Source organism: Enoplosus armatus, chromosome 6 (assembly GCF_043641665.1).
Source record: "Enoplosus armatus isolate fEnoArm2 chromosome 6, fEnoArm2.hap1, whole genome shotgun sequence".
NCBI classification, from domain to species: Eukaryota; Metazoa; Chordata; class Actinopteri; order Centrarchiformes; family Enoplosidae; genus Enoplosus; species Enoplosus armatus.
The window spans coordinates 14,810,187-14,835,718 of record NC_092185.1 but is presented as its reverse complement, the minus strand read 5'-3'; the positions used below and the strand labels follow the sequence as shown (position 1 = coordinate 14,835,718).

At 43.7% G+C, this 25,532-nt stretch overlaps 1 protein-coding gene across 1 annotated transcript; it reads left to right on the top strand.

Moving 5' to 3' along the window:
• The first annotated feature begins 267 nt into the window (after positions 1–267).
• Positions 268–25,489, top strand: prickle1a (prickle homolog 1a). Its single transcript, XM_070907270.1, has 8 exons — positions 268–383; positions 18,414–18,617; positions 20,478–20,591; positions 21,426–21,563; positions 22,274–22,477; positions 22,705–22,891; positions 22,989–23,858; positions 23,976–25,489. The coding sequence occupies exons 2-8, from the start codon at positions 18,429–18,431 to the stop codon at positions 24,839–24,841; spliced, it is 2,568 nt and encodes an 855-aa protein (XP_070763371.1). The 5' UTR covers positions 268–383; positions 18,414–18,428; the 3' UTR covers positions 24,842–25,489.
• The last annotated feature ends 43 nt before the right edge of the window (positions 25,490–25,532 follow it).

The window sequence follows — 25,532 nt, the reverse complement described above, 5'->3', positions numbered from 1 at the left end:
CATTTGTCCACTGTGCTCCACACTGGTCCGTCTCTCCAGGATTGGTGGGGGCTGCTTGTTTAAGCCAATAGGCAGGGAGCAACGCTAATGTCATCTCACTGTGGCCGCCGAGAGGAGCAACACAGCGCACCGTGCGCCGCTGAAATGACCGAGCTGTGGTGACAGTGGGTGAAGTCGGACCAGCCTCTCTCCAATGCAGCCAGTATCCTATGTGGAGTTGAAGCTTATCGCTTTGCACAGCTCTGGGTTCAGCTTTGCGGCACAGTGGTGCACCCTCTCTGGACTTTTCATCTTATGCCAATGAGACGCAGCGTGAATCGCTTTTCTCACTTCGGGAATATTGGTTCTGGATACTCGGTTTACTGCGACTGAAAGCTTTGTGGGTGAGTGGACCAAGTCATTTAGTGTGCTTTAACAGTTGTTTTTTGGACAGTCATTTCAGGAAAATAATTCCACTGCTTGCGGTGCTCTAAATGATGCAGTGGTAAAGGGGGGCATTTTGACCTCAATGATGTGGTTTTGCAGCGCAGTCAGCTCATTAAGAAAAACAAACAACACTCTCAGCAATATATAGTTAAAACAACACAACTTCCATGAGTTCAACTAACTCTATAGACTCTGATAAGTCATTGGCTACTTGTGTCAGCACAGAAAGTCATCAAACTGGCTTTAACCTCCTTATCCGCCGATGCGGCTTTGCACTTTTACGCAGCAACCTCTCCAAAGGGACACGTTTCCCTGCGCGTGTCGCCAGAGTAACCTCATTTCTCTGACGCTGAAAAAACTTGCTCAGAGACGTTGGGCGGGTGGAAGTGTTGGAGTCCCCGGGGCCTCCAGATGTATGGACTCAGCTGTCGCCTGTCACTTTGGTGACAACTGGTCGGCGCTGCGTGACCGCTGCTGGTCCGCCACTGCAGGGCTCCGTAGCTGTCAGGAGGGCTGTTGAGTGAGGGAGAATGTGGTCACACACCCCGGCCACATACAGTATGAGAAGTCACTCTCACTTTCTTCAGTTCTAACCATGATGGATAAGGTGAGAGCCGTCCATCCTGACGAAGTATTTGGTCTAAGATTCAAACTTAAATGTTTTATTAAAGCAAGTGAACACATCTGGCAGTTTATTTATTGTGGAAATCAACTTGTTTTGAGTCAGGCTTCATCCCTCTGATAGTGAGACCTGCACTATTCTGCCTTGTTTCCAGATAAAAATCAAATCAAGTCTACAAAAAACAGAAATATCCAAACTTGGGAAACGGTTTAAAACTAACTGTGAGCCTAAAAGACTTAGGTGAACATTTCTGCAGTGCAGTCAGTTCTTTAAATAAAAAGAACCCTGCAAGCTGCTTGAGTGAATTCATCACTCCTTATGGACCTCTCACAGGGCTAAACATGCCATAAAGTGTTTCCTTTGGAGAACAATGACACATCCTCAAGTTTCAAACATTTCCATTCTCAGATGTGATAGAGAGTGCTAAACCTACAAGACACAGGAGAGCAGTTACTGTTATATTTAACCAAGGCTGTCTAAGATAATATTTTGCTCTCATTGGAGCAGAGTAAACATCACCATAAGCCATTAAGTCCCATGCATGCCCTCTTGGGGGGCTGACAGAATGACAGACCCCCTTGGCTCAGACCGATCGCAAAAAGACTGACCTGAAATCTGTCACTATGGCCACAGCTGACAAAAACAGAGCGCTGCTGATCCCGGACAGTTCAGCTTGAAGCCTGACAGCTAGGTGAGAGGACAGACCTAGGAGGAGGTGCCATGGTCTTTATTTGGACACATTGGATGGACTGAGGAATTTGATTTGGTTTGAGGTACTGCAGGACCGCACAGATGAAAATGGACTTAAATAAATTAAATTATACCTTTGAGCACTTGACAGCACAAAGGAGGAAGATTAACGGCTGGTTCTGCACAAAGTCAGCGATGCCACTTCAAAGTGCAACTCACCAGGTCAAAATCTTGCTGTTACTTGCACCAGAAGGTATTTTGAAACATGCTCACTTCCACCCAAGATTAGACATCCTGATATATTTTTTTCCTTGGGACAGTGGCCAGTAAAGTAAGAGAGTACAGAAAGAAATACTCGGAGTGAGTGTGAGTGTTGTGGACAGAGAGACAAGGAGGACAGAGCACAGAACCAAGGTGGTGGTGTCACCTAGTGGCTAGAATAGAGGTTGACGCCTTCACTGCCCAGGAGTCACACAAATTCATCAGTAGCATTGTTTTTACAACCAATCAAATTAAGTTAACTATTTTGAGGGTTTGTGGGAGATGTTATAGCTGTTCAACACAAGCATTATTTCACTTATTTAAACTCTGTCATTGTAAGTACCAACACATACAAAATGAGGGCATGTTGGCCTACATCCGAGACCTAGCAGCTAATGCAAAAATACAAATTCTAATCAATGATTTAAATGTATTGTACTGTAAATGTTATTGGATATACTGTATTAACATTTTGTATATCTGCTGAAGTCTGGGTCTCATACTTCACAGCTGCAGTTATTTAATATTCAGATGATCTAGGAGGCGAGGCATGTGTTAGGTGGAGATGTGAGCTGAGCTTATACTTTCAGTGATCTGCTGCAGGTGAGAAAGTCTCTGTGAATATGAAGTTATTTATAGACTAAGTGATTTACAAGTGGTGTTTTGGGAGCAGCTCCACATGTCACATGGTGCTCGTTCACGTCTCATTTCCAAAGCCTTGAAGTGAATCAAAGGTGCCATTAATAGAATCAAAAGACTTTAAAAGCAATTTGTTCTAGATTTGTGTGTGAACGCAAGAGGGAAATAAAATAGCTGGCCTTATCATGCATTTTCTTGGACGCAGCAATGGAAAAAGTTCTGATCAGTTCGGCCAATTTGATGTTTATGAGTGCTTGAAAAGAGGAATATGTTGATGGTTTATTTTAGTAGCAGACTGGAGGATTCAGGACTGGGCAGCAGAAAGGCCTGTTTTTTGTATGATCACCTCATAATGCACTTTTCAGCTAGAGAAGCTAGCTATAACATTACCACACTTGTCTGCCATTGCATTAGTGCACAGCAAGAGTGGTAGAGGTGGAGACAAATCACAGACATGAAGCCAGTCTCAGACATAAACAGTGGGGCATGTCGTGTGTGTGTGTGTGTGTGTGTGTGTGTGTGTGTGTGTGTGTTTGTCTGAGAGAAGCAGATGGACAGAGACAAAGTGGTCACCTATGTGTGTGTGTGACTGTCTGTAGGTGTCGGAGAATGCATGCATGTGTGGCAGACACCCAGCTGAGTGTGAAGGAGCAGAATGTGAGTCCCGGTGCCCGTGTGTATACGTTTCCCACTGTTGATTTAAAAGCCCAGTACCAGTGAAATGTACACAGAGGCCTGTTTGTGCAAAGCTAGAATGAATCACCCTCGCGTCCGTATAAATCGCCTGCAAGCCAAACACTCTGGCAGCCTTTTATCCCCAGACGTGGTCCAGCTCACCGCAGCAGGGCTAAAAGCAGAGTCGGGACAGGGCCGTGTGTTGTGAGGAGCTGTCAGAGGAGGCCAGTCTTTCACGGCTGTGGACGGGGAGATGTGGCATGGAGTCGAGTTGCCATAGACAAACTCCAGAGAGCAAAGCACGTTGACTGTAAACTGTTTGTGGTAGGTTGGCAGCAGGCTGGATGAAGTATGGCTTGTTTAAACGCCGGTGGTCCCTGAAACTGTGGTCACTGCGCCTGGCTGAATGGACGGTGGCCTGGATGGTCAAATTTAGGGCACTGTTACACTGTGGTTGTAGAGATTAGGATAACCACTGTGGATGCTGCTGTCTGCGGGAGAGATAATAACTTTGTGTTAGCCATGCAGTAAAGTTCCCCCTCCTGTAACCTTCAAACGGCATCATGTATGAGAGTCAGTGGGATCTGCCTGCAGCAGTGGCACACATTGGATCCACATGCTAAGCATTATTCTAAAGTGATTAAAGGTAGCTAGTGATTTAGCGCTTCCAGGCACAACTCTGTTTATTAGGAGCTGCAGGATGATGTTAGAGGGAAACGGGTTTGGCTCTCACACTGGAGTTTAATGCCCCGGCAGATCTCTGGTAACCACACGGCATAATTGCGGGACTAACCATCAGACCACCACGATGATGAAAGTCATACTCGACACACATGTTTCATTATCACTACCATGTATAGGCATGATGCTCAGCTCGTGATAAATACTGCATAATAACCACGGTGCAGCACCAAAAAACTGGTTATTATCGACATGTCTGTCTTTGATAAAGGGGAATAACAGATGTAGAGATGCCAAATGTCAGCAACCGTGGTGATGATGGTGGTGATGGCTTTTTGGAAAGTTCGTCTGACCCAACCTGACACAGACATGGCTGCCTGCAGGAGGGCATGTTTTCTCCTCTGTCCTCTGTCCACATCTATAGGGATCCATCCAAGCAATCACAGCATCAAGGGCTGGAAGCAAAAGAAAACATATTACCCTGAGATAGTCATTAAAAAGCCCAGCTCACTTCCCCGGGACACAACAGGGGATTCAGTTAAAGCTTTCCGGACCCACGGCTGGAAATATGCAAAACACCCCCCCCCCTTCCTGTGGCTCTTGTTCCTCCTGCCCTGTTGGCATTGTCACAGGGGTGGAGTCAGTGAGCATGGATGATATGGAAAAGGTCAACAGGGTTTAAAAATGGACTCTGCAGGGTAAGGGACTTTTTGGACTGACAACAAAGGTATTTCCAGAGAATTTTCAGAAAGGTTGCAGTTTCAGACAGTAGGGACAGTTGCTGGATGTCTGCCAGGATATTCTTCTCAGAACATTTACTCATTAAAACATTAATCCTGTCATATTTTACAATGCCATTAATCGGGTTTAGAAACAAATTTATGCACACAAGAGGTTGGCCATATTCCCAAATCACACAGTGCTGAATTTAATTATAATAACTCATTTAAAGTGTCTCCTGAAATACATCATAAGAAGATTAAGCGGAACACAAAGCCATATATCAATACATTATCCCCTTTCTGCTCTCTGGGGAGAGATTTAAATTGCTGCTGCTTCTTTTCTTTATTTTTCAATGGGGGAGCTTTTCATATGTGCTAATTCAAAGACAATAAATAATTAATAATTAATAGTACATCTCTAAAAAAAGGGATTTTTGACACCAAGTTTGGACGAACTATGAATCCATCTACATTGCTGGTTATGCATGTTTCAGTGCACTTGGATAATATTTAAATTATGGCAAAATGATATAGGACTTAGTGTTTGAAAGTGAGGTTAGGCTTCACAAAAAAGTAGTAGTACAGCAAAAATAAATTCATCCAAGAGAGGAAGTCCATCCAACATAGCAATGCAGTTCATTTCAGCATAGTCATATTGCCCCAGTCATATTGCCCCAGAATCAGCTAATACTACCATTTAAAACCGAGGTAATGTATCCATTTGATCCAGAGATAGTAAGGAGAAGTAAACGTAGGTTATCTGTGTAGCCCTGGACACAAATAATGCAATAATGCAAATAAATTCAGAAAGTCTTATTTCGAAAAACTACCTGTCAAGCAGTAGCATTACTTTTTCTGTACATTTTTATTTGTGCAACATTGTATTCAAATGCTATTTTTGATTAAATGTATTACTTAAATTGGTTTGTGACACTGAAGTTAAGTTACTGTCCGATGTATTCTCCAACCTCCACTTGCTGTGAGTTTTTACAGCTATTATTAAGTTTGCTATCGCTGGATTTATCTTTAGTATTTGCTGCCTTGTAATCTCATATAATTCATCTCTTCACACAGAGGAAATGTGTTAACTATCAGTTGGAAATAGTCATACATCACAGTGAAGGTCGATGTTGTGGGATAACATACAGATGGGTCAATATTGACAAAGGCCAACTGAGGACATGTCTTGCAGAGCAGCAGCCTGGGGCCCACAATGGGCCCACTGAGCTGACACAGAAACAGTTCGTTTGGCCACAACAACCTGACGGCAGCTCCTAGTGAGAGGCCAGTTCAAAGAGCCGGGCTTTTGTTTGCTATGCTCGCACTGTCTTCCTGTTAGGGGCTGGGCTCCCAAAGAAAACAAGAGCAGTGGCTCACCAGATGTGTACATCTGTGTGTGTGTGTGTGTGTGTGTGTGTGTGTGTGTGTGTGTGTGTGTGTCCTGTCCGCAGGCAAACACACGCGTTTGACCATTCAGGGAGAATGTTTTATGATGCTGAAAAGGGATGAGAACTTGAAGAAAAGGCATCTCAGATTTCATGGAAAGGATTATTAGTTTTTAAAACCCACACAGCATGTATGCCCACTCTGTCACATGTTCCTTAATGCTTGCCCATGATGCTGACTGAAAATGGTTTGGTGTCATTAGTGACCTCAGTATTAGCAGTTCCAAAAATAACACACTGATGCTGACAGACACAGGCGTATTACATGAGAGGATACTAAGAATAAGCTCTGCCCAGGAGGACTGGTATCCTTAATATGGGGGGTGATAAGGCAGCCAGTTGTGTCCTTTTTTCCATTGCACACACACACACACACACACACACCCCAGGCACTAATGACCCTATGTCTGGCCTGTATATCTGCGAAACTGAGTTAGGCCTCCTGATGGCTTCAGATCTCACTAGACCTGAATACACACAGAACTGGTATTGGATCAGCACTCTGTATCTGCAAATACACTGAATTGAGGTATTGGAATTGGTACAAGGATTGTTGAAAAATTGGATGCATTCTAGTTTAGAGTAGCTGTTTTAATAAAGTTTATTGTTACTTGTTGCAGACTTCTGATGACAGAAATTCTTCTTTTTATGTATTTTTTTGGCATTTTTTATGCTTTCATTAGACAGTGGATAGTAGAGAGCAGAAAGGAAATGACATGCAACAGCATGTAAGAGAATCAAATCGGGGAGGTTGAGATTACATGGTTGGCGCCTTAAGCCACTAGGATGCTCTACTGTACGTACTATCACAAAGGAACCACACATTATAAAAGTGCAAAAATGTTTCAATCATCAGACCATTCTTGGTCTTACAACAATCGAAGCCAACATACTTCTTGAATAGTGGAGGAAGTCAAATAGTTATCATACCATTTAACTTTTTCCATTCTGGAATCCCACCTAATCACTTATTTATGACTGCAAAAAGATCATGTCACAGCAACTCGTCAATAGACAATATATCAACACAGAGAAAGGCAACTCAATGTGTCAAGCAGATGCATAGATAATCAGATATAAGTTGGCCTCCCAAGATGTAGGACCTCCAAACATGTATAACCTCTTTGTCCTCTTGAGAAATGTGAACACATTACACCTACATATTACAACCAGTATCAATAAATTCTCAAAGTCAAACAAGACTAAATCTCCAGTCGGACATCTCATAATGAAGGAATTTTTTTTCCTGTACATTTGAATGTGAGTCACATGAGGAGGTGAAAGGGTCAACAACATCAGAGCAACAGGGAGCCTCACAGGGGAGATCATTGGGCCTCTCCTTTGCTCTTTCTGCTGTTTTTACTACCACCTTAATGACTTAAATTGTGTCCAATTAAGCAGAGCTGGAAAGAAGCATCCCCGCTCTCAGTCGTCAGAGTTCCCTCTGTGCTGTGGCACTGGAGCATGTGTTTAATTAGAACGCTCTAAAAAGACTGTAACGGAGTGTTTCTCCAGGAATGTTAATCATTAGTGGGATCCTGACTGAGCGGCTCTTAACTGTTTCAGAGTATTGTTGGATTCCATGGTTTGCCTTTTGAAGCCGTGCGGCTCAGGAAAATGCTTCCACGTGTGGGAATTGCCAACTTTCTCTATCTTTAAAAGAAAAAAACTGCATCTTCTCCTACAACGACTTGCTCGTGGCAGTCACACCCGATTATGGCCTGTTATGTTACGGCGGGCTCATTCATGTGTCCGTCTGAGCCCGGGGCTGGAAACACACAGGAAATCGTTTTCTTGCCATATGAAGGATATACGGTTGAACTTCGAGGAAAGTTGAGGAGAAAAGCCCAGATGTGTGAGGGGTGAGCTTTAAGTGGTGAGAGTTAGACTTTCTGAAAAGTGTGAGGTCATAAGCTAAAAATGTAGTCTTAAAGGTCACAAGTGTTGAACCTGGACTTTGACGGGGTGCTGTTTCAACAGGAATAATCAAACCTTTTCACAGGGTGTGGAAATGAAGTCATGGAAAACTGGACAGTTTTCCGGGTCATGGGGGAAAATGTCATTGAAGAAATAAAAAGTGATGGTGAAAACAGAGACCTGTCGGTTGAACTCATTGGTTTAAGGTGTTAATAAGGCTGTTTTGTAATTTTATGTCTATATTCTCCCCAGTTTGTCAATGGAGACCACACATGACAGGCTTTGCCCTTTGCTAATCCAGTGCTTTTGTCAGTGCAAGTGAGTAGTGTAAGAGCAGCCCATTCATCCTCTGCCCGCTCTGTGTGTAGACAGCCACAGGCTTTTGTTGAGTTATAGTGTCCTCAAATAAAGGGGCTTCCTCCCTTTAACAGCCCCTCGAGCTCTGTCGCTCCACTTCCCATTGTTCCCAATGAGGTCCGGCTTTTACAACTAGGTGAGAGGGTGTCAAATTGGGGGTGAAATATGAGCTGTCCCAATCGTACATCTCTGCAATGTTTGGCAAAGCAGTTAGACAGCGGTGTACTTTTGATAAAGTGAAGAAACAACCAGTGTGCTGACACCGGGATGTGTCTAGCAGAGGTGTGTTATGTCATGTCTTCCAGGTTACTCCATGGAAACTGGACCATCATGTTGTATTACATCATACATGACACAACAGGGTTACAGCAAATTGAATAAAGCAGAAATAAATGGGTAGATAAGTAATATGTTCATAGATTGCTTCTATGAAATCAGGGCCATTCAAACATGACTTCATCTACTTAACAAGTATTACGTTGTTGGTTTTATAGAATAGCATTACATACTGTAATTTAATAATTAATCACAGACAGCTTGGTTATGGATTTAAGTGTTGTGACCTTTTTGTTGCTGTTTGGTAAGTCAGAAAATTTGATTTTCAGTCAGAGTTGAAAAGTTCATATGTAACCATATCTCATTACCAATTTAGTCCAATAAATCTTCAATCCTTTCCTTTTTTCGTTTTGATTATTCCTATTCAGCGTTCTTGGGAAACACATGATCTCTGCTGAGGTCAAGTGCCAAGTGAGCAGATATTTCTCTTTTAATTTTTACAAATGTCTCTTGTCAGAAACTAAGCTTAGATCTAAGCCTTGCCCTCAGCTGCCTCCAATGTGTCAGAGTGAAACAGTAAAAGGGGTTATGTGAGGGTTATAGGGCTAACAAGCCCACAGTCTGACCTGAGTTTGTCAGCGCCAATCTAGCTAAGTCAATATCAATGCGCTGACTGCTCCACCAGTTGACCTTTCCCTCCCTCTTTCAAGGCGTAAAAGGGATTGTTGTTACAGTAGAGTGATATACTTTTATTGGCCTTTATAACTGAGGCTTTTGTTGGGCCTGTGTCCTGCTAATACCCGTTGGCAAGTCATTTAAACCTTGAGAATGCCTACTTTTTATAAGGTAGCTCACACACCAGTGAGAGCTGTTTTCAACAATGGTCATCAGTGATGGTAAGTTAGAGACTGACCTTCCCTTTGCCCCCTTTGGTACCCCAATTTATGGCATGTCTTGGGACTCAAATTTGTCTCGTTTAAACAGGTTCCTTTAGGCTTTAATTCATGATGGTGTCCATCTCTACACAATGTTTCACAGATCTCACAGTAAGCATTACATGAGGTCACATGCTTACTGTGAGATCCAGCATTCAGCTTTGACTACACGCTTTGTTTTATGGGTCCCCTTCTTCAAGGACGTGTTTGGACCGGAGAAGAATGCAGCTTTTTATCGTCGGGCGTTGGTTCTGTTGATGATCATCCCTGTCCTGTCATTGTCAGGGCATGCTGGTCATGGACTACCTCGCCGCTAGCAGAGGGTGTTTTTTTTTTTTTTTTTTTACAGCGGTGAGAAGGTGCAGACCAGGTGTGAGGTGCTGTTCAGGTCGTTGTGGCTATGACAGAGGAATGGGCTGTAAAGCCCCTGGGCCATAGATTTATGGGTCATCTGGTGCTCTCTAAGGTCAAAGGTCAGGGATGCGTGACATGTCCAACTTAATATTATTCAACTATCTGAGGCGAACCTTGAACTGTGCAGCCAGCTACTTCTAACTATAGAGTTGTACAATCTCAGAATGTTATTCTGGTACAGGTTCCCGTTTGAGACACTAAAGATAATCCACAGATGCCTTTAAATAGTTGCCCTCACCTTAGTTCATTGTCAAAGGCCACTGATTCTCTTTTGCAGTTTCAGTGTGAGATGCCCCCACATTTGAACTTCAAACATATCTATGATTGCTTCTTTGAACTTTTAAACCTGTTACTCAACTTTCTTCAAAATCTGCAACTTGAACTTAAGCTTCAAATGTGGAAAAATGTTGCATTGAATAAACAAGTTAAATAATTTTTACAATTTAGGGAAATCTGGCACAATTCTATTTACTCATACTGGCATTGCTGAATAGGCCCTGCAAATTCTGTCTAGATTAGTTTACCATCTTAGCTTTGCATTTCATGAATGCCCCCCCTGCCCCCCCCCCCCCCCCCCCCAGAGGCAGGATGCTGTGTCGTCCCTCCCCTCTAAGAATTGCTAATGGAGCGGGGTGCAGAGTCTTTTTGACCAGCACAAAGGCCTGAGGTTTGCTGTGAGAGGGTGCCTCTCCTCCCTGGCCTTGGCTGCTACAATGGCTTTGTCCACACACCCACACACACCTACAATACCGTCAATTTATTAAATAGTGTTTTTCTGTTTTTGATTAGACTTTACTTTCTTATCACCAAAAAGGAACATAAACCTGTTTAAGTTGCATATTTAAAAGTGAAATGACAGTCGCTATTCACCACCCACGCTGTGATATTTTAACACGTAATGGTGTGAATATGAGGTGTGTGAGTGAGCAGACAGACTGTCAGTCATGCACAGGTGAGCTAAACAAGGAACGGGCCACCATGTTTTTTTCCCATCTTCTTTGGCTGACATTTTGATTAAACACAACATGCTTTCTGACCAGTTAGCATGTAGACAGTGATGTTCTGCTGTACTAAGTTCAACAGCTAGGATCTGTGATCTGATTGAAGAAGACTGTGGACTAGCTCTGAATATGCTGTGGATAAATGATCAAGTAATTGGCAGAATTGTTCATGTAAATCAAATAATCTGTAGTGAACTGTAGTTCCATTTGTATTGCTATGTGAAGATACATTTTTCAATCAATTTCACTGCCTCCGCCACATATTGACCTTTGTGAACCCTGTTTAATCAGCCCCACTTAAAAACCCCACAGTGTAAATGCTTCACGCATGTGTTAGAGTTCACAGAATTACACCCTGACGTCATCTCCACAAAATTAAACAGCTTCTAAAACGTTAATAAAGAAAGCAATTCTAGCTGTTTAATAGATCCCTTGCTTCCCAGTAAAATGTTCTACTGCTTTGCTTTACAGTCTTAAAATATGTTAACCCTCCGCAGCACAACCTTGTGTTGAAAGGGATTAACTTTTTAGTTCTCTTAGACAGAATTATGTCCACTATAAAACATGTCCTTTTGGGAGAAAGTAACACTTTGGCTTTGCAACCAAACAACCAAAAAAGGATGCAAAAAGTGCAACTGTCCAGAGTTTGACCTGAGCTGACACTTTTGTTTTCTGAGGCAACAGGAAGAGAATCACGTTCTGACATTCCTGCAGAGGTGAAGGAGAGGCAGAGGTCAACTGCGTTCCTCCCGGGGAGTTTCACTGGATGGGCGGATATGTTCATTTGGGTTTTATAGAACACGGCTATAATTAATAATAGTAATAATAATTTTAGCTTCTGTCCAACCAGTACATGATGAAGGCAAACATAGAGCTTGGATATTAGCCAATGCTAGCCATGTAGTATTAATCTCTTGATCTTTTTCGTGTGGTTTCAATAGACGTAGAATATTCTGGTTATTCATGTTTTGGATGAGAAGATAAACACAAATGAATTAGGGCTGTAACTAAAAATGCCCAATACAAGTTTCCGGAGCCCAAGTTGACATATTCAAATTGCTTGTTTTGTCTGAACAACCGTCCAAAACACAAAGATATTCAGTTTACTATCATAGAAAACAAACAAAAGCAGCATATCACATTTGAGAAACTGAATCATTTATTTGTGCTTTAAAAATGACTAAAATGATTCAATGATTATCAAAACTGTTGTAAATGTGTTATCCGTCACTCGGCTAATTGATAAATGGACTAATCGTTAAAGCTCTGACCTGAATATCATGTAGTCTCTGTAGCTTTTTGATGACTCGGTGGCTCCTCATGACTCTTTTGTTCAACAATTTGTTCAGAATAGAGCTACATTGTGCATTTTGCATGACTTAACAAAGTTGAGCTGAACAATGTTGGACATTTTTAACCCTCACTCAGACAACGTTAAGCTGATAATAACAGCTTTGTGGTTAAAGTCATTTCTTTGTTGAGATCTTCTGTGATTCATATGTTAGAGGCCTGATAGCTGGTCTCATTCAGACTTGCTGACATCCAGTTCACTCAGAGGGAAGGGTTATGTGAGGCTGAGCCCGGATGTCGTAGGAAGCAATTTTTCATAGCTGGATAAATAAAGCATCTTTTGTTCCCTCAATCCAACAATCACTCTGTAATCATAAAACTGTAGTTAGCAAACAGCTCTCTGTAACTTAGTGACATTTTAGCACGCAGTAGAAGAGAGACAAACCACCAGATAAACCAAAGCCTGACTGTAACGTTCACCACCTTCCCCACATCTTTGAGCTGTTGATAGGGATGGAGAAGGAAGAATGTCATGTGAAAGCTGTTGTGGAGATGGGGCGGTCTGTGTGGTAAAACGAGCTCTGCCATCACTGATGTGCTACTTTAAAGCGCAGTTCCTGTGAGCTGGAGCTCTACCGGTGGTTCTCATTTGGAAGCATATGTTTGAAGTCCGATGGGGAGGGTCAGCGGAGAAGAGACGCCTCGCTCTTCCATACCCTGCCGTGACTGGCTGCTCTGAGGTTAAGGGGCCGGGCTGAGGTTAAGAGGGTTGGGTTGGGAGGAGGAGGAGGAGGAGGAGGAGTGGGTGAGAGAGGCAAGGGTGGGATGACCATCTGGCTAAGCTCCTCCATGTACACGCACACGCACACACCCCTCTCAGACACTCTCTCCCATGCACTCAGACAGACATCTCCCTGACTTTTTACAGTCTTAGCTTTGATATGGGCTGTTACTGTGCTGACAGCTCTGATAGAGAAGGCTGACTGCAGAGGATCTTGCATAGATATGGAGCCCAGAGGCTGGAGAAGAATCTAGGACTGGATATAGTGGCGATAAAATCCTTTTTCCTGTTCACCTCAGGAGAGTTGACCTACACTGAGGTAAGACCGGCAGGGAAATGACTAAAGATGTAATCTGGTTTTTCAGAGGAATGTGCTTTCGTTTGTTGTGAGGCAGAAAGGAAAAACTACTTGAACAAGTGGAGTATTGCATCTTAACTCATCTTGAACTGTCTTTTGGTGCCAGATGAAACAAGCTTCTTTGACTCTGATGCAGCTTTGTACAGTTAAGACTTGTTCATGAAATCTCTTGGATTATTTAGTTTAATGGGAGGGTGGTTTAATTATTCATCAAGACATAGAGCACATCAGATGTATAGATGGAGCTCTGTGCTTCCTCTGATCTTTGGACTTTTCCCCATTGAGGTGGTGTGAAGGGTGCCGTTGTTCAAAGAGTTGATTTTAGGTCCGCTATAATGCAAACTGAATTTACTGGGATGTAAATGTGTTTGATGTCTGCTGTGTGACAGCAGCACGTGTGTGTTGAGTCTTAGTTCAGTCTGGCCAGCGCATGCAGGTGGTCTCCATAGTGTAGATCTCTGCAGGGATGTCACTCCCATCCATTTGGTCTTGGAAAAACACTCCCCCATCCATGAAAGGATAAGCTGACCAAACTCCAGCCATGTAGCACCTCAACACTGCATAAGCAGAGCTGCTTGTTAGATCACTTTTTTTTTTTTCACAAGGGATACAGCATATCAAGTGCCAACAGTTGACAGGCTGTCATTTGAAGATATTTTGTGTATACGGGGATAGCAGGGAGCAATAATATGCTGCATGTTTTTCTGAAGTTAAGACATATCTTTTCTGACATAAAAACAGATTTGTCTGAGTTCAAGCTCAAGTAAGCAGGGACTAGGAACAGAAAATCTTGTTTTTCTCTAGTAGTAGAGGCTCCTGCACTGCTGAGCTCGCAGGAGCCAAGTTAAACATGTTGGGCTGGCCCAAACTGACAGAGAGCACTGTGTTGGGTTGTGTGCATGTCCATCATCCACTTCCTAGAGGAATATAGACAGTAATTCAGACCAGAAGTTGCTTATTTTTCCTGTGCACTCTCTCAAAGGTTGTTAATCCAATGCTCAAGTGTCTGGACTTGGGGGGACTTTTGGGTGAAAATGTTGTTAAATACTCTTTAAAAATGTCACTGACGGATATATTTATTAGTCAGTCACAGTATGAGGTCCTCTGAGAGGTTTGTATTCTACAAAGTGATAAATAACATTACACTGTAGTTAACACATGAAGCAGAGTCTCTGTAGTGCCTTCTTAAGGGTGAATACAAATCTGTAGTCATTTTGTTCCTTAAAGAATCAAGTTTGCACCCACTTGTTCATTGAGCTCATGTTTTTTACTTTTTCGATTATAAGCTTTCTGTGCAACAAGACTATCAGAGTCATTGTGCACTTTTTTTCTAGAACACAGGCCTCTTCATTCATTCTAAATATCTTGTGGGAAGTCTTCTTCATTCACTGAAAACCTTTCAAAGCGAGCATGTGTTCCAGCTTCCTTCTTTCACCTGCCTTGACTTACATCTCTTTTGTGGAACGAGACACATTAACATTTTCATACATGTCAGGCCACCCCATTTTAGCTCCAGTCTGATAGCACCCCCACCACCCTCTGGCCCTCTGGCCCTCTGTGGGCAGATCAGTCAGATATGCAGGCCTGCAGCTCCCAAAGCCATGTTAACAAGCACCTTTACAAAAGAGTGAGGGGCTGTTAAACATTCAGGACTGCAGGGGTCTGGCTAGTGTGGGAGGAGGGCAGGGTGGGGGGTGGGGGGGGGGTGGGGGGGTTAGTGAGGAGGGGGAGAGTAAAAACTAATCTCGCAAACCATAGGTCCCTTGTTAGGAGAAAACTTAAAAAGCCAGCACAAGTGATGAGTCAGTGACTTGGCAAGTCAGTATAAGCATGGCTAAGTTAGTTGGCTCAGTGCTTCTGTCATTCAAAAAGTTGAGGAAGCGTTCTGGGCAAAGTCGGGAGGAAATGAACTGCATGACATCTAAAGGAAAAATTAGCATGCAAGCAGATGTTGTTTGAGAAAGGGGCTTTGCCTAACATCGAGCCGTGTACATCCTTTATTCCTCTTCGCGAGCCTGGCTTAAGTTCAAGCCTGACATTCCTGTGAGTCAGGTTTGGCTGTGTGATGCATCCTCGCAGAGACTTGGCCAACATGTGAAAGCAAACATCTTTCTAACAAATGTAGCGCATGAGTGAGTCTGCGTCTGATGAAATGTGAGGCTGTGGAGTCGGAGTCTCTTGGCTCCTGACTGAACCTGCCTATAGTTAGCTATCTCCCACGTGAAACCCAAGCTGCTCTCAAACAAGGCCACATTTTTGCAGGTTATTTTGGTCTCATTTGCAAGTCAATAGATGCGAATAGAACAAGAGTGTCTTATTTCTTGCCTCCCTCTCTCATCTGAAGACAGGTTATCTGGGTTTGAGGGCTTTAACTGTCATGTATAAGGAGATAACACACCACATCCTCAGGAGAAAAAAAGTCTTAAAGGGAGATAAACAGGTCCTTGATGGAACAGGCCTTCAGTGGATTCCTTCTCAAAGGCGCCATTGTTCAGGCCATCAGGCATTTTAATGGGACGTGTCATAAGCCAATCCGCCTGACTTGACACTTTGAGGTACAATGCTGTCTCAAATTCCAAAAAAAGCCTACCAATCCACTGCCACCACTATCCATCACATTTAACAAGGAGGGCATGCCAGTGGTTGGCAGTGGCAAGGCCACAGGGGCTGACTTGTCCTTGAGGAAGATGACTTGATGGCCTGTAGCTGCCTGGCCTGGCATACCGTGTGTGCAGCAGTTAATCATCCACAGGAGCGTCTGGTGTGTCACTATCTCAGAGAGAGTCGTCACTAAACGAGAAGCAGGGCACATGAGCATACAGCTGACTCTGACAGGGTGTTTATGTCGCTGTACGTGTGTGTGTGTGTGTGTGTGTGTGTGTAGACCAGCTTTGCCTAGAGTAGCCTGTGTCAATGTTGGCTTCAGAATAAATGTGTGCATTCCCTCTTCATGAATGCATCAGAGCTGCACACTCCCAGGGGCAGCCAGGCATATATATCATTCCAGGAGAGAGCGTGGATTTTCAGGCCCCCCTTTACTGTCATGCCGGTGTTCAAAGGCTGCACTCAGGTGTGTCTGGTTTTCTCAGCTGTCTCTCCGCGGCCCTTGGTGCCCTTGCCGGCCGTAGGGGGTGAAGGCTTGGGGGGAGGTGGTGTAAGGGCCAGGCTGCTGGACACTGGCTGGGCTCCCATTTGATCTCAGCTAGAGCCCTTGGCCTGTGAGAAATGACCACAACTGGACACACATTCATCATCTCTGTGTCTGCGTGGTCCTGCAAAGCTTACAACAGCTCAGGAAATAAAAAAGGCTTATAGGAGTTGTTTAATTAGCCTTAACAAGTTTTTGAATTGATTTGCTTCACAAACTTGAACTCTTGTCACTCTAGTCTAATTCATCAACAATAACATGCACTCAGTTCAATAAACTAAGGGATTTTGCAGTTAAAGCCTTCCTTGGTCTGGTATTACCAATAGCATTGTGGCTAATGTTAGCAATATCGATCTTAAGTTTGCTATTTAACAGATGTTACTGAATCAGTTGGCTGACTTGACGATTCTTCTGTTCTTGTGCTACCATTGAACTATGTTTTAGAATTTACCATTAACTTGTATTTGTCATTTGTGGCCAGAATGGCTGCTGTTCTGCAAAAATGTACATACAGTTTGTTTGCTTTAAAGTTAAGGTAGACAATAAAGATAACATCAATCAACGATTGTTTTTGTATTTTATCCAGCTATGCACTGGTCCATTTTGTTTCCTTCTTTGTAACAACTACAGTACAGTCACGTCTGCAAATGTGTGGATGTGTAGGAAAACATTAGTGACTATGGCCACCACACACATAGGTCAACAAATTGTGCCAGTCTTTGATCTCCTCGCTGTATTTTCCTCCTCAGTGTCCAACCGAGTATCAGTTGACCCCATCCATCCACGTCCCCCTCTATCCATCTCTGCCTACTGCTTCACCTGTCTGGCATTGTTCTTTTCATCTAAAAGATGAAAGGATGATCAGACACTCACTGCAGCAGGTTGGAAAACAAACATGTCCAAAGAAAAAGGGGAGATGAAGGGACAGACCAGATTTGTGGACATTCCCCACATGGTGGCCCTGTCTTAAGGCCAGGCCTGTGTTTATACAGACCTCAGGCTCAACTGATCAAGCCAGCATCATCTCCCATGTGGTGACCCCTCTAGGGACATAGTATGACGTAGCACCTCAACAGGCTGAATGATGACACGTTCAGACCCAAGCTCCACAGATAAGGTTGAAACCTAAGGATTTAACAGCCAGTGTCTGGTGTTTTTCTTGCTTTTAAGTTGATGGCAAACTGAATTACAGTATAGTTGAGGAATGTGAGGTCTGTGAAACATTGCCTAAGACTGGGCGTACGTATAAGCAACTATGAATTCACTTTGTATTTATGAATAGCTAACTGCTTGTTATTGCCACTATAATGAGATCAAACGTCACCTCATGAAGCTTTGGGAATTTCCTAATGGTCTCTATATCCTCAAAAGCCACATGAGGAGGGCACATGTTTAACTGCCACCACAATGGCAGTGAAAGGGTATAGTACTCTTTATGAGTGTCTTTATGAAGTAGACTCATCACCAGAAGTGAACCAAGAAAAGCTTGCGCAGATACCATAATAGGCTTTTGAGTGGGGCTGTGTGCCTCATGAAAGAGACAGTGATGGTGTGATTCAGCTGGTGGTTAACATTCAGTGGGATGGCATTGACATGAGAACTGGATTAGATGGGGTGAGGATAGCATTATGTGGGGATTGGTTGATGTAATGGCTTGTTAACCAACGTTTCGTTTTCTTGTCTACTTCAATCCGCCCTCCTCTTCCTATCCTCACCCCCAATTCCTCTTTCTTTCCTCCCCCACCATCCTTCCATTTTTTGCTTTGTCTGTCTAGTAAAAAGAGAGTCTGATGAGCCTGGCGAGTGCGGCAGTGTCGGCGGTTGGCTTCCAGGGTGGGGCACGCCAGCGAGACTTGATGATGGAGCAGAAAGTCAGTAAGTTGACCTCTGGCTTCCAACGCAGCTCCACCTCCGATGATGACTCAGGCTGTGCGCTGGAGGAGTACGCCTGGGTACCGCCTGGCCTTAGGCCTGAACAGGTGAGCAGAATATTACTTACGATTCTGACTATTCTCATTGCTACTGTTCATGAAATTCATGAAGACGTTCTGAGCTCAGCTTAAACAAGCCTGTTTAGTTTGAAAATTGGCCTTGTACTACAAAGATAACTTAGAGCATGATATTGTTCTCTTTAATTGTGGTACCTTTTTCATTGGTTCACAAATCATTATTTCCCCAAATCACCAAATGAATAATGGTGTAGCCTCCTGACAGAGAATAAAAACAGCTCTGACCTGATTTTAACTCCCTTCTAGCCCATTTGCCTGGCCCAGATAAATGCTATTCAGCACATTACTGAATAACATACCAACTAGAGTCTCTGGATAATGGCACCTATGGGACAGACAACATATTTCATAAAACTTCAGCTTGGTCCCTTTTGTTTGAGGCAGACTTGTCAAGCTCTACCAGGCAGCCACTTACAGGCAGGATGTGTGTGCTTTTATTTACAAACTGCGGTATGGCAAAGTCTGTTTGTGATTATCAGAGATCTGTTAAGAGGAGGACTTGGTGGGTTGAGCCTTCTGCTGCTGGCAGGATCAGGAATCAAGGGCCCGTCTTTTAACAAGCCTTCTCCTCCACAGACACAGGCAGGGCTGTTAGTTGTGTCCGCAGGGCAGCCAGTGTGATGTGGCACTTTTCCAAAATCTGCTGCATTTTTCCTTCATTTCTCTCTCTCTCTCTTTTCTGGCTGTGTCTCTCCCCTCCTCTCCATGTCTCTCCATCCCGCTTCCCTTGTTAAACAACACACATGGAGTCAATGAGGGGGAGATGGGCACGAAGAGATGGGTTCGCAGCAACAGAGAATCTGAAATTGCAGACATACAGGGCCTTTTGTTTTGGAAATGCATGGGCCAACTGTAATGCCTTTACTGCAGCCATTGCACTGAATGAGCCATGTATTATGGGTCATCATTACAGTGAAGAAACACATAAGGCCTGGGTGATAGCTGACTGTTCCCCAGCCCTTAGGGAGCTGGATGAGGGGTAATAGCAAGCATGAAAATGTGCATAATTTACGGTGGGGGGCAAACGTTGGGTTGATTGTCAGGGTAAATTGCTGTGAACCCCCCCCCCAGACAGCCAAAGCTGCAGGAAGCCCCCCCAACACACAAGACAAGCACATCCCACCTCTTTATCTGGCTGGCTGTAATAGCCCCTCCCTCATAAAGTTTAGTTTCCAGTGGTCAGTCCGAAGGGTCAAAGTGCCAGTGCGACAGGCTGCTTTGTCCTGTCCCTATAGAGACAAGCATATGACAAAAAATACAACTCAAACTGATTTGACCTGTTGACCTGTTTTGACTTGTTTAGTACATAATTATGAGGAAAATGATTCCTCCAGTGCCATCATCAGAGCATTTATCCTATGTGTTTTGAAATAAAGCTGATCTGGGGGTTAAGAAAAACTCGAGCAAACACTTTGGTTCCACAAAGTCAGTCTTCCATACATTTTATACAGAGCTGTCCCAGAATGTGTCTCATCACAACTTAATGTGTTGGTTCTCTGGTTCCTTGGGAAATAATTTGTGTTCATAAATATGGGCTGTTCAGTCCAAGATCATAACAATAATAGATTGCTGCAATCCAATGAACCAAAAAACAGCTATATGTTCAGTTTGAACCGGGTTTCATTTGTCTTGTGTGGGGATTCATTGAACCTTTCAGTTCAACTGAAAATGTTTTTTGCCTCATCATTAGTAATATATTTAGAGTTTATTAAATGTTTTTCAGCAGTGTCACCAAAACCTACTCCCTAGTCTTGAGGCTCTCTAAATTGGCTTTGTGTCAGACAGTGTTTTTATGCCTTATCTCCTTACTCTATGCCATTATTTCTCCAGGTCCAGTTATATTTCTCCTGTCTGCCTGAGGATAAGATCCCCTATGTGAACAGTCCGGGAGAGAAGTTTAGAATCAAGCAGCTCCTCTACCAACTTCCGCCGCATGATAATGAGGTGAGAATATTTTGTGTACATGTGCATAAATGCAAGTATCATAAAATGAATCCCAGCAGGTCCTCTCATTTACACCACTCCTGCAGAAAAGATACACTCCATTTTGTTTGAGTAGACATATCTGTTGCTGCCCGCTAAACCCACAGCGTTAACAGCCTCACCATCTCCATGCCATCCCACTAATGTGAGCCCTTGGCATTCACGTTGACATCACACTGGGGGATTTTTGTTCCCCAATCTTGTAGACATGTAGTGTGGGCACAATGTGACTTTTGACTTGATGATTTTATGATGTTTGCCGGTAGCCCCCACCAGCAGGATTCCTGTCATAGCAGTGGTTTTTACGAGGACTGCTCAGCGGGAGAGAGGGATGCTGGTTGAAAGAGGCTTTATGTGATGCCACCACCGCAGTGGCACCACAGTTCGACTTGGCTGTCTCTCTTCCTTTGTTGCCCGTCCTCTTGATTTCACTCTAAACACAGGCCTTGTTTGTGTAAATGTCTGCTTTCCCTCTTGTTAAGGTTTTGGGAAACATCAAAAAGGCCTGTTGTAAAAATTATGTTCTCAATCAGGGACTGTGGGTGGAGATATGTAGGGGGTGTAGGAAGGGCAAGCTGAGGTCAAGAGTTGCATGCTCAGCATGCTCTAGTATGCACTCTGCCCTCTCTCATACTTGAGTTTATAACCTTTTATTGGTGGCTTATAGTCTTGCAATTGGATCTTTCAAGGGGTGTAATATGGAAAGGTCACTTGAACCCAGCAGGTTTTATTTTTCAGTATTAGACCTTTTAAAAGAAGGAATCCTATCACTATACATATCACTTTCCTTCCCAGGTGCGTTACTGCCAGTCCCTCAGTGAGGAGGAGAAGAAGGAGCTACTTATGTTCAGTGTCCAGAGGAAGAAGGAAGCACTGGGTAGGGGCACAGTGAAACTGCTGCCCCGCAATCTTCTGAACAGCATTTGTGAGCATGTACGTTCCCTTTGCATGTATTATTTACAACTGTAAATATGAAGAGGAATGGGAGAGTGGTTGTACTATGAAGTTGTTTTTAAGTCTATCCCATATTCTTTCAAAATCCAAAAGTCTTAAGTATTGAAAAAGGATTTGCTGCTTGTCCTCTGTACGTCTCCTCCATGGGTATTTGGCTAATCTGGATCCTGTTTTAGCTGAAACCCAGAGGGAAAGTTGAAATAAAGATCTCAGTGTCAGTCATGCTATTTAAAAGATCCCTAAACACAAGTTGGATTTGCAGACTAAAGAGTTTTCTCTGCTGACTGGTTTGGAGTGACAGTGTTTCACTTAGTATTTACAATGATCGTTGAGCAGCCAAATGATGCCCATAAACTTTGTCAAAACACTCTGATGTAGCTCTGCATTAGACATCCATGCTTTCTCTTGTTCTCTTGTTTTTAATTGCCCGTCCTATCCAAAGTCACTGTTGTTGATTTTTCATGTCCTATGATTATATGATATGAAGGTTGGAAGCCATATGATGTTCTAGTTTTGTGTTTCGTTTTCAGCTAATTTGGGCTTGCCAAAACTATGTCCATGCAGATTTAATTATCTATGCAGGATTCAGATTATCCTATCACAGAATATTTTTGAAGTACAGCTAAAGTGCAATTTTAGTCATTACAGGATGTTATAATCAACCGTGTGATAATGTCTGCATATTGCAGTGTGGTGAAAACATCAACGGTGGTGAAATGGCAGTGTTCACCTCGAGGGCGGGCCCTGGGCTGAGCTGGCATCCTGCATGCTTTGCCTGCTCCACATGTAGCGAACTGCTGGTGGATTTGATCTACTTCTACCATGATGGAAAGATCCACTGTGGAAGGCACCACGCTGAGCTTCTCAAACCACGCTGCTCAGCCTGCGATGAGGTAAAACCACAAGACTGAAATACTGAGAGAGAACAGCATAGTGACGGAAAAACATACAGAGTCTGGAGTTTAGTTTCTGGAGTTTACTTTCAAAATTCCTCTGGGATGGCAATAACATTTATTTTATATCACTACTGTCAAATCCAACATGAATATATAGACTGATGACAGCCAGGAAGGCAAAAGATGGCAATTTTGTCTCATCCAGTGTACATCTATGTCTACAGATTATCTTTGCTGATGAGTGCACAGAGGCAGAGGGGCGCCATTGGCACATGAAGCACTTCTCCTGTTTTGAATGTGAGACAATTCTGGGAGGCCAGCGCTATATCATGAAGGACGGCAGACCATACTGTTGTGGCTGCTTTGAGTCTCTCTACGCAGAGTACTGTGAGGCATGTGGAGAACATATTGGTAAGATGATGATTTTAAATTAAAATGAAACAACTGTCACAATTATCTAGCCTTTTGAGTAGCATTGCTGACCATCTCACCAATTCCACTTTTCCAGGTGTTGATCATGCTCAGATGACCTATGATGGGCTCCACTGGCATGCCACAGAGAGCTGCTTCAGCTGTGCCCAGTGTAAGAGCTCTCTACTGGGCTGCCCCTTCCTGCCACATCAGGGTCGTATTTACTGCTCCAAGGCCTGCAGTCTCGGGGAAGACGTGCATGCCTCTGACTCCTCCGACTCTGCCTTCCAGTCAGCACGCTCACGTGAATCCCGCCGCAGTGTGCGCATGGGCAAGAGCAGTCGCTCAGCCGACCAATGCCGACAGTCGCTCCTCTTCTCACCCTCTGTCAATTATAAGTTCCCCGGCTTCAATGGAAACGCTGATGACACCCTGACCAACAAGCTTGCCCACATGAACTTATCTGATGAGCATTTCTGGAGGGGACGTGGTGAGGAGGCCGAGGCACCTGACGACCAGGAGGAGGAGTGGGCTGAGCATGAGGACTACATGACTCAGCTGCTCTTAAAGTTTGGGGAACATGGGGTCTTCCAGCAAGCTAATGAGTCCAGACCCACAGATTTCTGGATCACCGAAAAGGATCCCAAGTCGAAGCAGGAGTCCTCAAAAGCTGGCAGTGGTGGTGGAGGAGGAAGGGGGAGCCTTGCCAGTAAGAAGTACCAGTCTGACATGTACTGGGCCCAGTCACAGGATGGGCTAGGGGACTCAGCTTACGGTAGCCACCCGGGCCCGGCGAGCAGCAGAAAGATTCAGGAGTTGGAGCTGGATCATGGGGCTGGAGGAGGCTTCCAGGGAGAGGAGCAACAATGGTATAATGACTCTTTGGAGTGTATCACCGACGAGTTCAAGAAGACAGATCAGAATGTCCGAGACTCTATGGACTCACTGGCACTCTCCAATATTACCGGTGAGTAGAAGTGACATGATACATCAGATCATAGAAAATTATGTGATGGCAATGGTTGTTTTTTAAAGCCTCGAGTCTATGTGCAAACATTTTACAATTTTTCTCTCTCCTCTCCAGGGGCCTCAGTAGATGGTGATGGTAAAGATAGACCTTTGGTATATTCCCTGCAAGGCTTCCATGAATTAGAGACAGAAGAATGTGAGAAAACCAGTAATATGGGAACCCTCAACTCCTCTATGTTACACAGAAGTGCAAATTCCCTGAAGAGCCTTGTATCTGAGCAGGAAGAGGAGGTAGAGGAAAATGTGACAAAGGAAGAGGAGGTGCCTCTGCCAGAGGACAGACCCAAACCTCATGTTCCTGCCCTCAGGAGGACACGTTCACAATCTAGGCAGCAGCAAGTCAAATTCTCTGATGACGTGGTGGACAATGGACATTATTGCGATCTCCCAGTGCGTCAGCCACCTATGAGTGAACGGACTCGCCGGAGAGTGTACCACTTTGAGGAGCAGGGCCAGGAACTTCACTCTGGCCGCCACCATCACCACCACAGGAGGCATCGCAGTCGCAAGTCTCGCTCTGACAATGCTCTTAACCTTCTGCCCAAGGAGAGGGCCCAAATGTACTACAAAGTGGACCATAGAGTGGACGGCCTCAGCCCCAAGGGGCACCAAGCCTTCCACGGCCACCCCAATCCTGCTGCCATGTCAGACTACGGGCTACAGGGCCCAGCCATGGGGAGATTTATGGGACTGTATGGGGATGATGATGACTGGTGCTCCACATGCTCTTCTTCCTCCTCTGATTCTGAGGAAGAAGGCTTTTTCCTGGGTCAGCCCATCCCTCAGCCTAGGTCCCACAGACACTACTACACTGAAGACTTGCCCAGCCCTGTGGCAGGAATGTCCTCTTCTCCTTATGGCCAACGGACTAAGTCCAAAAAGAAGAGAGGGCACAAGGGGAAAAACTGTATAATTTCATAGACTTTCATTACTCTTATCCTCAGCTTTGGGTCATGCTTTGCCACTCACCTCTGCCTCATGTCCACTGTTTAAAATGCAATAACAGTCTGCTTGATATTAAATGCTTCACAGCACTCAATTTACCAAGATGTTTGTGTAAGACACAAGTCCTTTTTCTGAATCTGAAGGTGTACGTGTCACATTACAGTACTGCCATTACTGCCAGTAAAGTAACAAGTATTTTAGAGTAATACATATTTATAAACCATCATCTAAACTGTGTTTATTTAACAGTTAAGATATTAATGTATATATTGTAGAATTAAAAAAACAAAATGGCTATTTTTATACCCTTGAGCTCATGACATGCTTTGTACCAAAATGGCAACAACATTGAACTGTAGGCAGTTGGTACAGAGCCATTTTTTCATGAGGATGTCAGAAATATAATGACAAATTGACTCTGGCCCAAGCTCTTCAAATGTGTTTTCTTCCAGGCTTGTGCAACATTAACTTACGAGAAACACTGTGTGTATTAAAAGGCCTGGTTGAGTGGTGTATTTATGGGTCACTGTATTGTAAGCTAATCATTGTAATCTGTATAAATGTACAAACTGGAATATAAGGCTAAGATAGATGATAATTGTAATAAAAATATATATATCATGATTTGTGTTGTTTTTTTTTAACAAAAGTATTTAACGTGAATAAA

Excerpts from the sequence above, each read along its gene's own strand:
- prickle1a (XM_070907270.1), top strand. The coding sequence starts at position 18,429 with ATGAGCCTGGCGAGTGCGGCAGTGTCGGCGGTTGGCTTCCAGGGTGGG. Across the intron at positions 18,618-20,477 it reads CTGGCCTTAGGCCTGAACAG|GTCCAGTTATATTTCTCCTG; the intron begins GTGAGCAGAATA and ends TTATTTCTCCAG. Across the intron at positions 23,859-23,975 it reads GGCACTCTCCAATATTACCG|GGGCCTCAGTAGATGGTGAT; the intron begins GTGAGTAGAAGT and ends TCTCCTCTCCAG.